The following is a 15130-nucleotide window of genomic DNA, read 5'->3' on the forward strand; positions in this document are numbered from 1 at the left end:
AAATTCATTCGAAATGTGTTGATTAAATCCCAATTAGTGAGAATTTGAGGCGGTTACAAATATCGCTTTCAACCACATATGCATTAAAACTAATTAGATTCGATAATATTTGTGTACCAAGGACGTGCGAGGTGGCGTATACACAATATGAACTCACTTAAAATATATTTGCTTTCACGAAATGTAAAATGAACTCAATTAATTATATGAAATCAATAGTAGATAGAAATGTGGGTTGGGCTTAGAAAATATAGTTTTTATTTTTCAGTAATTTTTTTGTGTCAAAGCACAAAATTAAAATTTTCATGTTTTCATAATTGAATATATGTGGCATGGTATGAGTAGGCAATTTTGTTATTCTGTTATTGGAAAAGTAAAATAGAATTGAATATTCCTTAATGAACTGTGCATAGTCTATGAATGTGCACTGCGTTCGTTATGCAAAGTCAAACTCAACTTGAGAGACGTCATAAGCAGTCCATGTAAGTTATTATCTAGTTGGCTATGTGCTAGCCACCTTCTTAGTTCGTGTCAGGCGCACACGCCTCTGTGCCATTGCCAATTGATTTACTCTGTGGCCCTGTCTGGGATGCATGTCTCGGGCTGCTCTAATAAATTACGTCAGCCTTGTCGTCTCGAACGTGGCACTGCATACAAATGTGCTAATTTATAAGCAAAACAATTAGTTATATGCAATCAAACTGGTTGAGTAAAGGCAACAAAGCACTAAAGCAAATACAATACACATGCGAGCTGCTCTGCTGGCAAAGGAAAGTAATTTTCATTAGTGTGCTTTGTCCGTGGGTGTGTGTAATTATTTTGTATATATTGCGTATACGTCATGTGGTGTTTGTCTTCACTAGGATATGGCTCTAGCTGCACGCAGATAAATAATGGGTTTGTCTCTCCATAAATTCGTTGAGTCATGTTTGTTTTTACACAACTTTGTTGTTTTATTTTACGTAAATTTAACATCTATGTTCTGGCTAGTCGTACATATATATAGATATTTGTTTAAGATATTTGTTTTAGTCTAGTTACGTTTCCTTATTCTCATGGTCCTTAGCGCGTCTGTTGAGTGCACGAACTGAAATAAATTCAATGTCAAGATAGCCTTTTCTTCCAATGATGTGCCACGGCACTGGCTTTTAGCGTTATATGTCCTGAGCACATGTTATAATAGTAGCCGACAGGACACAGCGAACACACCTAGGCAATTGCGTGAGTCGGGTTAACTGCAATTGACAGTCTGTGTTGAGAACAACGTGGATGACACATATTGCGTATTCGCCTCGTGCGTCAACACTTTTCTTTACCCAAGTCACTGCCAGCTGACCCCTAGCTTCAGGGAAGGGATGACAACAGCACAGGGACACGATTCTGATGAGACAGCTTCCTGTTTTCTTTTCGCCTTTCTGCCATTTGCAGTGCTTAGCACAAAGTGCTGTTCTTGCCTTTATTTCTACTGCCGTTGAGTTGCTGTTGGGCGTATGCGTGCACTAGGCTTAATATTCGTTACATCATGACACAGCTGACAGGCGAACACAGGTGCGTGTCAGATATTTTCATAGCCGGCGACATTTATGCAACATTCATTAAGTGTGTCACACACGACAACCACGACAGCCCAGTCCCATACCCAACCCTATTACCATTTCCATTACGCTCAGCTCAGCTCAGCCTGGTTTGCTTTGCGAAAATTAACACATGCCCTGGCTAACCGCAGTCGATTTAGTCCGTCTTAGCAGCTCTTGTCGAGTGTGTGTTTACGCAGCGGCAACCACCAGAAATGTATATGCGGCGGCCTTAGTCGAAAAGTCCACAAGCACCCACAGCTGCAGTGTCTACAAAGCGTAGTCTGCCCATGTTGCCTACTTTTGTGCGCACTCGTTGTCAATTAAAAGAACTGCAAACTTGGAAGTTGCTTTGAGAACTCTGAAGTAAACAACAAAATAAACTTCGTACGCTGCTTTTCCAGCCCACACAATTAGCAGCTATTGAACGTTTTGCCAAGATGATTTAAGCTAGCGCTAAAGAGCATAGAAACCAGTGGAAAATAAATTGGTTTTATACATGCCTTAGCTGTTGAGTAAGTACTAACTGAAGTTTCTAATCGAAAATGTAGATAGCAAGGCTTTAAATTTTCTCTAACTCTATTTAATATAGAGTCTGAAACATTTTCTATATTTTTTTAAATTATAAGTATAATTAAATATTTTAGTTAAAAATGCTATCAAAACTATATTTACAAACAGAATAAATTGTGTTCAAATTGTGCAACAAATAATTGCTTTGTTTACTAAACAAAACAATCTTAAAGCTTGTTGAAAACAGAATGGCAAAGCCAATTAACTCAATTGCCTAGCCAAGCGATTCATAGCGCGTAATCTAGCTGACTAAATCTATAATTTCATGCTCGTGAAGCACTCTGTGTTAAGGCTTGACTAATACACATACGCCGCGTTGCACGCGCCAGACTACTTAATTTAGTTGCGCTGTCATTGTGCGTAAATTTCCAAAAATACGAAAATAAAAAAACACTTTGTAAGCCAGCCGCGGGCAATTCATTACTATTTGATGTTAGAACAATTGGAATTTATGTGCCCAGCAGGGCTGGGATAATTGACAGGCCACAGAGCAAGACGCAGAGTGCAGGGCACAGGGCGCAGACCCATAATTCACTCAGCTCCCTGGCTGGCTCAAGAAAACAACTTTTGGCCGTGCGCGTCACAGAACACACACCAACTGGGAGATATTTGGTTTAATGTGCGGACAGTGTGCAGAAAAATCGCTGCCAAATTGTGCACGGCCAATGGCTGGCCCAGAAGGTCAAAAGGCGCTGGCCAAATTGGCCAAAGGGTTCGCCACAATCAGCTTCCAGCCACTGTCAAAGCTGTCAGATCGTTTTATACTCTAACTTCAGGTCTTCTTAATGCCAATTCTCTGAAACACATTTTGACATTGTTGCACTATTTAACAGACTTCAGGATTTCCCTTTTTTGCTTTCCCTTCTTCGTTGCTTTCGTTGCTGTCTGCTCAGAATGACCTTTTGGCTCATGAAGCAATAGATTATCGTTCAATTTTTTATGACATTTATTGTGTTTCTGTCATACATCGACGTCGCTTACCTAATTTAGTGTCAATTATTGAAGTTGTTTCTTCAGCAACTGTTCTGCTAATTGCCTAATTAAATCGTTTATGTTGAAAGGGATGATAAGGTGTAAATAAGGCATAAATATAATCAGCAGTGAAAGAAAAATCTGATGGAAATATCTGTAACCCTTATGAATATGACATGACATTAAGTTCACATTCATAAGTATTCTATTGGTATATTTATTAAGCTATTAAGCTATTGGTATATTTATTAAGCTACTCAGGCGAAATGTCACACAAAAGAGTTCCATAATACCATGTATATAATGCTAACAGCATATTAAAAATTAAATAAAAATAATTATAATTAAGCTGTGGTTTCATTGGTGCGTCATGCTTATGGTATTAACAACGTATGTAAATTAATTTGGCTAATTTAAACCGTATTAAATACATGTCAACAAAAATATAATCGAATACAGAATTTCTACATATTTGCGGTAATAAATTGAATAACATATTTTAATGCATTTACAAATTATAGTACACGAAAATATTAAAAAAAAAGAGAAACAAAACTATATTAACTAAGAGCTCTAAATAGATAAAAGCTGTTGTAAATTTAAATTTGATATAGAGGAGCTTGAGCTTTATAAGAAGTCAGGTGTTCAAGCATGAATATGATTGAATGTGGACGAGTTTAGCTTCACGTGGAGTTTAGCCCAAAATCGCTTGAGTGTGTCATGGTAGGCAAAAGCAATAGAAAAAAGTGGTTTTAAGAGGAATGTTTTTGGTAAATGAAATTAATTAAGAGACTATAGCAATAGAGACAAGATCTTTTTATAGAGAAAAGAATGTAAGAAGTATGTTTCAAAGTGATAAGAAATTATAATAAAAGCGTCGCTCTTTATAGCCAACACTTCTAACCATAGCAATAGAGACAATTTCTTTTTGGAAAGAAAGGTTTGTTCACATATTCACAATGATCAATGGTTACTCACAGAATTGGCAAATAGACAGTTGGATATATATATTCTATATACTCAACGCAGTGTTGAAAGCGTGATGCACTCAACCAAAGGGGATAATCAGTTTGTTTCTGTTAAAAGCTGTAAGTGGAATTAAAATTAAAATTTAATATACAACAAAGAGCAAATAAACAGAAAACAAAAAAACAAAAAAAATAAAAAAAAAAACCATTAGCAGACAATCAGCGCAATTAATTAATTTTCGTTTTAAAAATGATATTTGTTTTTTTTTTTAAATTTTTTTTGCCCAGCATCAATTTGCAGTGCTCATAAAATCCCGTTAAATGCGCATTAGATGCGTCAGGGGAAAAAGAAATCAAAATGAAACCCAAACAAGGCGCGAGTTAATTGAATTTATTGTTGTTCTGCTGTTGTTTTTCTTGTACTTGTTGTTGTTGTTTTTGTTTCAGCTCTGCTTTCAGTTCCAATATGCCGCGCCATTTGTTAACATGCGCCGCACATGCCGCTCAGAATTTGGTATTTTAATTTGCGCTTGTTTCTCTTGTTTTTGTTTTCGTTTCTTTTGTTGTTGCTGCTTTTTTATTTATTTTTTGCTCCTTTATTTTGTGTTATGAGTGTAAATTTTCAGTAGATCACTTTTTTTTTTTTGGCACCATAAATTGGTTTTCCTTTTAGCAGGGACGTGGCGGACTGGTCGCAGATTGGGCCTTGGCATAAAGCTTGCCCTGGCTTTTAGGAACAATTTTCACTTTCAGCGCCATTTCGACATTTGGCCATTTCGCCATTTCGCCATTTTCTGCTGTGTGTGCGCCCGTGTGTGTGTATGCGTGCGTGTTTATGTAGCTGGCGTCTGGCTTAGCCAAGTCTTTGTTTTTTTCCATTTGTCTGCATTAAAAAGAGGTTTACTTTTCGACATTTGGCTGCCGCGGCTCTCTGCATTTGCTTTACGATTATTTGCGGTTTGCTTCTTTTTTTTGTTGAAAGGCTGCTTTATGGTGCCTTGAATTACCTGCAGCCATAGCAGTGCACTCTTTGCGCCCAAATTAGTCTAATTCAATTTCGCAAAAAAGAAGAGGAAAAGTTGGGCAACTTTACTAAAATGCTCTAAGCCAAACTTTTTGTTTGTTGCTTCAAAGTTTTGTATCTGCCTGGCCCTCGACAGCTTTCTATTTCTATTTTCAGCTCAACACTTTTTCAGTATCACAATATTTGCATTCTATTTATAAGGGCAGTTCTAGCTAGGTTGTCTATGGATTATGGTTTATATATATTTACTGTGTTAATTTTCGCGCATTTTATAAACTTTCTATTGTTCTTTCTACTTCTTCCAAAGATGAGTTTCTTTTTTATTGCTGTTCAACACTTTTAAATTGCTTTTGCAATTCAAATTTATGCATCCAAACGCTGCTAGTTATAAACTGTAGCACTGCAGACAGAAATAAGAATGGAAGCGGTAAAGGAAGAGTAAATATATATATATTACAAATTGAAAAAAAATGATGTATTTATATATTATACATAAATATATATATTTTTTTTATTTAAATTTTTTTTAATTTTTAAATTAAATTAAAAATAATAATATATATATTTTTTAAAATTCTAATATTGATTTTATTTGCACTCTTTTAATAGCTTGCTCGATTTAGTTATTTTCTGAGATTATTGATATAAAGTATTTATATGAATTATTATATTTGTTTACATCATTTGTTGAAAGAAAATTTCTGGCTTCTTTCGTGTACTTAAAATTATAATGAGCCTGTCCGAATGGACCAACGCGTCATCTCATTCTCACTCAGCAATACTCGGCACTACAGCCAAATAGCTATGTTTGTCTCTCTCACTCTCGCTGACTGAGGCTTAGAGCAGACAAGACAGACATAAGAAGCGTGCAGCCAAAACGCAAGCTCACATGGATAATACCTCCACAACAACTCTTTACGAGTTGCTAACCTCGCATTAATACTGCAGCAAAAGCAGAAAACAATCATGTCAGTTGGAAGTATAAGCAAGCAGATTCTGATAGTAATTTCACGTCATATTATATTAATTATACAACATGTATAATAGGATCATAATATATACATAATCATGCATATATATATATATACTTGGTTTCATACATATATTAAAATCATATGTATTTATGTATGTAATACCTGTATTAAACTCTTTTTCCGGACACAAATAATTAATGTGAAATACAAATTCGCATAAGCAGCTTAAATGCGATAAGAATGCAAGCATACTTTATCCTGTTATCCTGTAAACGGAAAAGCATATATATATATAAATTGATATATAATATATATGAATACACATATGCAAATGTCTTGCTATAGAGCAATAAAATGGAATTGTGCGTGCTTCCAATAATCATATAACTGTATGTCTATTCTATATACCCATATTATCTTTATTTCGAAACAATTTCTATAAGTTAAAGTTACTTAAAAAGTTACACAGAAAATCATAGAGTACCCAAGTGAAAGTCATAAATTTTTTTATATTTTTTCTAGAGCTAGTTTTAAACTTTGATATTTTATTTATATTGATTTATATCAAGTTTTAGGCTGATTTTCCCTCTGTTCTTTTCTTGCAGAGGCCTGCCATCCTTACGAACCTTTCAAGTGTCCCGGCGATGGTAATTGCATTTCCATACAATATTTATGCGACGGTGCACCCGATTGCTCTGATGGCTACGACGAGGACATGCGCCTCTGCACGGCGGGTAAGTCGCAGATGAAGAGAATCGAAATTGCTTTCGACTTGCAGTTGAAGCTGCTTGCAGCGAGCGATTGGCTAGCAGTTAGCTTTAATTGTATGCAAACTGATGGCGAGCTGGTGGGCCATAAATAATTCGGTTAGTTCCATTGACGTTCCAGCTGAATCAATGCCAGAAAATTGAGCAATTTTGATTTGTGGCTGCCAGCAACAAGCTGCAATCAAATTTTCTGAAAAGCACATCCGACGGCTTCTTCACTCATGGCCGCCCAGGCTGCTCCCAGCAGGCATTCGACATCAACTGTCAAATTTTGATCTCAAGAAGCCAGCAGGAAATTAAAGGCCGTATTTCAATTAGGCTGCTGGTGTGTGTTTGTGTGTGTGTGTCCGTGTCATCTCAAAGGCATCTGTGCCTATGTCAAGGGCTCCCATAACATTGCTTGTGTGACCAACAAACGCACTCGACTCTGCTGCTCTGCGGCAACTGGCAACTCGCAACTAGTTGAAACTCCCAACACGTTATTCCAATTTCCAAGATTTGCTCGCTTGAATCTAATCAAATTAGCCAGAGTTGCAAACTTCAGCAGCAAATCAAAAAGTTTTCATTCACCTGTCCATTTTCATGGTCCAAGAAGCTGCAAGAAACTCTTTAGAATTTTATGCCACAAAACTTCGATCAAATCTGAAAGTTAGAAATACACAATCTAAGTTGAGAATACAGTAGGAACTATTGCATTTCGCAACTCTTGAAGATAGCACATATAATTGTTTCGGAATATATTTCATATTTTTATTGAAATGGATTGTTGGTATAATTTAACTAAACAAAATTATCCTGACTTTCCATTTCTATTTGTAGACGCACGTAAAAGGGTAGCAGAAGGCGCAATGAATCTAGTGAAGCCAATATATTCTTGTGTCATAGTCTAATCGAGCCCTGCGTTTTGGTGTGTCTCTCTATCTAAATGCATTTATAAAGAAGTAGAAATGAGAATGAATAAAAGCTAAAGACTTGAGCGAGGATGTCATAAAGTTAAATTCGATTAAGAATTAAATCTTGAATACTTATGTCTGCAAGACGATTGTTGAACTATATAAAGTTTTCCTTTGGGTTACACAAACCTTTGCCTGTATAACAGCTGGCCAGAAGATCTCCTAAACTATTTAGTATTAATTTATTAGTAATACTTGTCTATATTTGTCAGAGATTTATTTGATATTAGTTTGAAGACTGCTAAGTACTTACTTGGGATCAGAATCACCTCAGTTGGGACAGAAACACAAATCTAATTATTAAAACTGCAATTGGAGTGGAATGTTTTGAATGGAAAAGCGTAGCACATTCAGCCGTCGGCTGTTCGTATTGTTAAGTCGAGTGCTCTTAAGCTGCTTATCTAGTTAAAACATAAATGAAGGCAATCAATCTACTTGAAACGTCAATGTAGAAAATATTTCCTCTTTGAATGACAGTTGATTTATGTGCTAAACAATGACGTACAATCAGCAAAATAATTAAACGAATTGCACGATAATTAGGGCAGAAATAATTAACTTTGGCATTGGAGCTGCCGAAGGAAATCTTGTTTATTAAATATTGGGCAAGGCTCGGAAATTTATTGTTGCTGGTTCATAAAGATATTTCTCGGCACATAAACTAGCTGAAAAGACAAAGATATGTACTTGCAGTTGGTCTTCGGAGTTACGCACTGATGTCGAGCAAACAATGGGAAATTCATTTTCGGTAAAGGCGAAAGACAACAAGACAGCTGGGCAAACTTTAAGCAAACAGAAAATTGCTGCCGCTAATTGCCCCAATTCACTTGGCTAAAGCTCGAAAGTGGGCAGCAGGCGGGTCTGACGCCTACACGTGCGTCCTTCGACCCCACTGGACTCTGTTACCAGGACACGCAGAGGCCGCAGGGCACAGCCGAGCGCACTGAGGCGTTCGTTTTACGTGTACACCATTGTTGTACTATAACAAAACCAAAATGAGCAGACCCAAAAGAAAAAACAACTATTTTTCGACAATGAAATCATTTAGGAAGTGTCGGTCTCGGTCTGGGTCTAGTTATAGCGCCTGGCTCAAATGTCTTTGATAAATTATGCGCCGCACTCTATCTAGCTGCCCTGAACTCGCAGTTGAGCGTGGGACTAAATGCCAGACTAAATTGGCTCCACCACAAATTGAGCTTGGCAACAGAGCTCTGTTGCTGCTACGTTCGCATTCAACTTGCTGCAAGGTTTCCATTTCAGCCAATTTTTCTAAATTGAGCGAGGGCATTAGGTTCCATAGAAACTAGATATTCCAAGACAAGAGAATACGTTTTTAATAAACATTAATTAGCTCCTTGTGGTTTCAAGAGCTATGCTTAGTGACTGCTGGGTCAGAAATCAGCATCAATTCCAATCACTTTACGGATCAGACATTACAAGGAAAGAGTCTTTAGAGCAAGCTTTAAAGGCACCCAAACAATCCATAATATATAAAAAAAATATATTTTTTTTGCATAAAAATAATAGAAATAGCGAGTAGGAGTGGAGCAAAAAAAGAAATAAAAAACAAATATTAAATGCGCTGCACTCGAATACCCATGGGAAATTAACATATATTTGCATACATTTTATCAACAGCCAAAAAGTTAACTTTGGAGCTGAGCAAAGTGTTGCTGCTGCTACTGCTGCGGGCCGGCGACCAAAGAGCCTGCAAATGCTAGGTAGCCTTATCTAAACGGCTGATACACATCGCTTGAATATGTAACAAGTTAAAGGCAAACAGGCGACACACACACACTATGGTCGGGTCATGTAAAACTGTGCCAGACCCGGGCGATATGCCCTGGCCACACATGCACTGGAGCCCACATAGATGCCAACAACAAAACAAAACAGCTTGAAAAAGGGGGCGCAAGTAGAGTTCTTTAGTCGAATATGCGCTGCTAGAAAATACCCTGACCTATGTGAAAATCGTGCTTAAAAAGCTGGCAAAATTATTGTGCTAACTATCGGAAATCTATATTTTATATGACTGAACTGAAATGCTTATCATCTCTCTTTACTTCACACAAGCATCACTTAGGGTATTCATATTTCAATTAAAATATAGAGAGAGTGTATTGAAAAAAAGACATTATTCAAATATTATTAAATTTATATTGAAATTTTGTATTTGAAACATGAACTCTTAGATAATTTGTTTTAACTGCTGCACACACTCGTATAGAAACAAGATACCCTTTTAGCCATATTGAGAACTATTAACAACTGGGCAAGTGCGCCATTTGCATAACAAATACAGTCAGTAACTGAATCAACCTACATATATACACACACGCCCACACTCTTGCTACAGATCCATCGAGTACCGTGTCCTTGCAACCATTAAAAATGCCAACATTCGTCAGCATATGTACATGCGGGACGTTGAGCGGGTCTCGAAAGCGCAGCGAGTGTGTTAAAGGTCGAGAAGAATCGTTCAAAATGTTAAAAAAAAATAAAACTGCGATAAAACGAAATAGTGTGGCAAAAGGTTTCATTTACCTTTTTATATATTTAACTAGATCAATTTAAAAGAAATTGAATCGACGAAATGGCTTCAAAGTGCCCTTAAATACTTAAAGTGCTGTTCTCTAGCATAGCTGACGAATCTTGTGAAATGTGACAGACATCTGAAAAGTCGTAGACTTGGTCTATCATAAGATAGGTAATTCGGTGAGACGAGCGAGAGAAAGGAGGGAGAGAAGGATGAGAGATTCACAGATAGAGATAAGCATAGCAACGAGAGAAGAGCCAAATTACGAGAGAGCCAAGTGAAGAGAGATGGAGGAGAGAAAGAGAGGAAGAGAGAGGTAGCTAGAGAGAGAGAATGATGAGAGAGTGGGAAAGATAGACATAGAGACATAGAAAGATAGGAAAGAGACATAGGAAAAGAGACAGAGGAGAGAGTAGACAGAGTAAGTGGAGAGTAAAGAGAGAGCAAGGCAAGCAGAGAGAGAGAGAGGAAGAATGAGATAGATAGGGCGAGTATGATATGGAAAGAAAGATACAGATAGAGAGAGATAAAAGGACACACATAGAAAGAGAGAGGTAGAATATATATGTTATATAGAGAGAGCAGTTAGGTAGTAAGTGTAAGAGAAATTAGTAGATTAATATATAGATATATGTATTATCTAATTACGATATACAACATGAAAAGTATATGAGCTCTATTCTTGTCTCTATGAAGCGCCGGGGAAAATTTTCTTATATTTATTTCTCTCTCAGTTAAAGTCGATTCAGATTATCTGCATCCGAAACTGAAAGCAGAATATTCCTTTACTTTATATGGCAAGATATATATGTATAAATTAGAATGAGAGAAGGGAGAGTTGCCAAGAGAGAGGCAGCTAGCCTTAGAGACGGGTATAGCTAATAGACATATTTTTAATTCACAAAGTGTACCTGTATTTTTGTTGGTAACTGTATTCTTGGTCTCAGATTGAATTGCCAAAAGTCTCTTAGTCAAATCAAATTTCGCTCAGGCAGAAATATTTATTTAAAATTAAAATTTAAGTTGTCTGTGAAGAGCTTTAAGTACTTAAGCAATTTCTTCAATTTCTTCATGAAAGTTTTATTATTTATACATAAGTAAGTGACATCTAATGGATTCTGTGTTGCAAAGCTACTGCGTGGTTCACTCTCCCTCTCTGTTTCTCCCTCTCTTTGCTTCTTTCTGCTAATTGAAGCACGTGTCGAACGGATTCAACTTGTCTAATGAAACATAAGTGTCATGTCCTTCCTCCAGTGCCACAGCAAACCCTTTAAGTGGCTTGGATTATTTATTAGCAATTTATAATGGTTTCTCGGTTTTACTTGTGCTTGCAGCCAAACGTCCGCCCGTCGAGGAGACTGCATCCTTTTTGCAAAGCCTAATCGCCTCGCATGGACCTAATTACCTGGAAAAACTCTTTGGCAGCAAGGCACGTGACGCTCTCTCCCCCTTGGGCGGTGTCGAGAAGGTGGCCATCGCCCTGAGCGAATCGCAAACTATTGAGGACTTTGGAGCCGCACTGCACCTAATGAGGTAAGGTCAGAATATGTGAGCCAAACTCAACGCCCGGAGGGTTCACTATATGCGCTTAAAACTAAAACCGTTTGTTATCTCCGACCCTTTTCAGCACGAAGGAGAATTTTAATTTAGTGCCTCGAGTAACATATCCTCCCAAAAATAATATAAATAATGAAAGCTCTTAAATAAACTTAACATACCCCAAAGCCATTTTTAGTCTTGCCACAAGCCCGCCCTCTGCAGTGGCGCGTGTGCTCTGCCTGCTCTTCTTCACACCAGAGTCCTGCCTCGCTGGCCAGGATACCGTACAGAGCCATCCTGCAGCGTCCTTGGCGAGTCTCTTGAATTATGCGTGCGACCTCAGCCCGGTGCTCCGCAACCACAAACAAGTTATAAAATTTTAAAATATGGCATACGTACCCTTTCATGTGTTTGCTTTTTGTCTGTGGCAGCGTCTGTTCTTTATTTGAATACATTTTTGTTTTGTTTTCTGGTGGGGCTGACAGTTTGCAAACTATTTTAAGGACGGCAACCCCGTAGCACATCCTTTGCCTAAGAAGGGTGTTTCAAGTCGTTCAAATGTGCGAAGGACATTTGAGACGCCACAGTAACCACATTTCCCTCGAGCAGCTGAGGCACCTAATATGCTCTAAGCAAAATGGTCTTTTGTCAAGAAACGATTCAATTTACAAAAACCTAATTCGATTGTTCATATCATAGTTTGTCCGCGCTGTACGATTCTACTCTGATTGCAATTTAGGTGGAACACGAATATATATATATTTACTTCTTCATATAATAAAATGAACTAAAAGGCTTCCTTTAGACCAAAAATAGCTCTTGCTCTAGAAACTCTATAAGTTCGTTTACCTCGAAAACAAAGCTAAAATTGTGTGAAAAGTAAACAGACTGCTGGCAGCCCTCATGACAGAAAATTTTCATTAAATTAGAACAATAAAAACGAACCACAAAACGGCGGCCATAGTAATGAGATTTGGTCCCAAAAATGGCTGTCGCACGTAGGCCCAATTAACTGGAGTGTACGTAATTATGAGCTACGGCTAGACACATAAGACGACGACCCGACGAACAGCCTGATAAGTTAGCAAAAGCCCTTCGTAGGCCCGTTTGCCTCTGGCTTTGCCATTGCCACTGCCACTGCCTCTGTGGCCGTCCTGCCTCTTTCGCTAGAGCATTTTGGGGCACTTACAAAATTTCATCAACGCAATTAATCGTTGAAGCGAAAGTTTGAAGTGCCTGCGAGAGCAGTTTAATAGAGGCAGCAGAACTTCAATGGCCACAGGAAAAGGTACATTAAGCTGCTCAGACCCCAGCCTAAGTTTTCACATAGAATTTGATATCGATGATAAAGTAAGCGTGCAGGACACCAATCATGCATATACTAATATTTATGTGGAAAACCCTCTCAAAGTTTCTGTTTTTATTTCTTAATCCTGACTTGCAAAGTGCTTTTCCCTTGCGCCAAAACTGAGTGTTTATTTATGATTTTTAAGAATTTGACAATGGCTGAATGCCAATATGAGTTCAATGAAGAAAGAAAGAGGCATAAACTGTGTTTGGGGTATTTCGTAGTCGGGCATATCCCACCTGGTACTTAATCAGCAGTATGAATAATATGCCATGCTGATTCCTTGATAGAAAGATTATAGAATGAAGAGAGGTAAGAAGTGTATTTTGGGTATTTCATAGTCTGGCATATTCCACTTCGCCTTTAATCAGAAGTAAGAGTCCATTTGAGTAAATATCAATCTCAAAGTTGAGTTGTAGTTGAATTATTGAAGCATTGAATAAGAGGAGAATACAAAAAAGGGAATAGAACGATAGAAATGGTATTTCGCAGTCGGGCATATTCCACTTATTCGTCAATCAGAAGAAAGATTCTATTTAAGTAAATAGAACTTTAGGTCTTAGATGCCTTACTTATGCCCTAAGAAAGAGAATAGATCGTACTAAGGAGAGGAGAAGTTACAGTTGTATTGACGGTATTTCTTAGTCAGGCATATCCCGTTTCGTCCATAACTAGAAGTATGAATACATTTAAATAAATATAACCAAGTCTAAATGCCTGACTTATACCCTAACAGAAAGAGAATAGAACGTTTTAAAAAGAGAAAAATTAACAACAGTATTTAGGGTATTTCGTAGTCTGGCATATCCTACTTCAAAGAAGCAGTCATGCTTGCTTTAATTTCATGCGCAGTGTACACAATGTGTTGTGGTTGCTCTGTCGCTCATGCTTTCATGCTTCTGCTAATAACGAAGTTTTCCTTTTTAAATAACAGAACAACACAGCGTAAGCAGGGACGTCACCTGAAAGAATTAATTAAGAGACCTGAACACAAAAAGGCATTTGACGATAGAGTGAATGCTTGTCTATATATTTTAATTAAAATTGGCTTGAAGGATGCGAGTCTCACTTTTCGGAATTTTCCGTTTCAGATCTGATTTGGAGCATTTGCGTTCTGTCTTCATGGCCGTGGAGAACGGAGATCTTGGCATGTTGAAGTCGCTCGGCATTAAGGACTCTGAGCTGGGCGATGTGAAGTTCTTCTTGGAGAAATTGGTCAATACCGGTTTCCTCGACTGAGTAGCGCCGGATCCGGCTTCTGGATTTTATTATGCACACGCACAGCCCATCAATCCTAATTTCTATTCATATTTGGGCACGCCCTACGACAATTACAATTACTAGAAGGGCGTTGTAACCAATGTGTACTACCAAGTATACACTCACACACACTCTCACACATACATATCAAATATTTTCTCAAAAGCTTTCGCAATTTTATTGAGTTTTAAAAGTAAATTATTTTGCTCTATTTTGCTTTCCCTAGCCGTCCAAACATTGATTTGCTTTCAGCATCTTTTTAGAAAAAACAAAAAAAACCAGGAAAAGCCACAAAAACTATAAAAAAAAGTGCAAAATCTAACAAAACTAAAAAAAAAATAAATTGATCAAAGTTAAAAATATAGCAAAACGATATTAAATCGGCTGCTCTTATCAAATACTTTTCGCAAGTTCTTCTTCTGCGCTCTTGTAATCGGCCTGCAATCGTCGTATCCTAGTTTCGTTTGTGTTCAAAGACTTTTCCAAATTTTGAGAAAATTAACGCGCATCTTTCAGCAAATAGCCAAAAAGTTTCGATAAATGAAGAAAACATCAAAAAGAATTCACGAAAAATGCAAATTATGGAAGCAGGATCGTTCGGCAAAAGAAAACAGAGAAAGGAAAAACAAAAAAAAAAAAAAA

At 37.4% G+C, this 15130-nt stretch overlaps 1 protein-coding gene across 1 annotated transcript in view; it reads left to right on the forward strand.

The window, feature by feature from the left end:
• Positions 1-15130, forward strand: part of LOC111597893 (IDLSRF-like peptide) — a 42803-nt gene extending 27673 nt beyond the window's left edge. The window contains exons 3-5 of the mRNA XM_030224940.1: positions 6691-6819; positions 11676-11874; positions 14320-15130. Of these exons, the coding sequence (XP_030080800.1) occupies positions 6691-6819; positions 11676-11874; positions 14320-14467 (476 nt within the window). The 3' untranslated portion in view covers positions 14468-15130. The remainder of the gene's footprint in view (positions 1-6690; positions 6820-11675; positions 11875-14319) is intronic.

The sequence above is a fragment of the Drosophila hydei genome, unplaced genomic scaffold (assembly GCF_003285905.1).
Source record: "Drosophila hydei strain 15085-1641.00,03,60 unplaced genomic scaffold, DhydRS2 tig00008121-arrow-pilon, whole genome shotgun sequence".
In the NCBI taxonomy this organism is placed as follows: Eukaryota; Metazoa; Arthropoda; class Insecta; order Diptera; family Drosophilidae; genus Drosophila; species Drosophila hydei.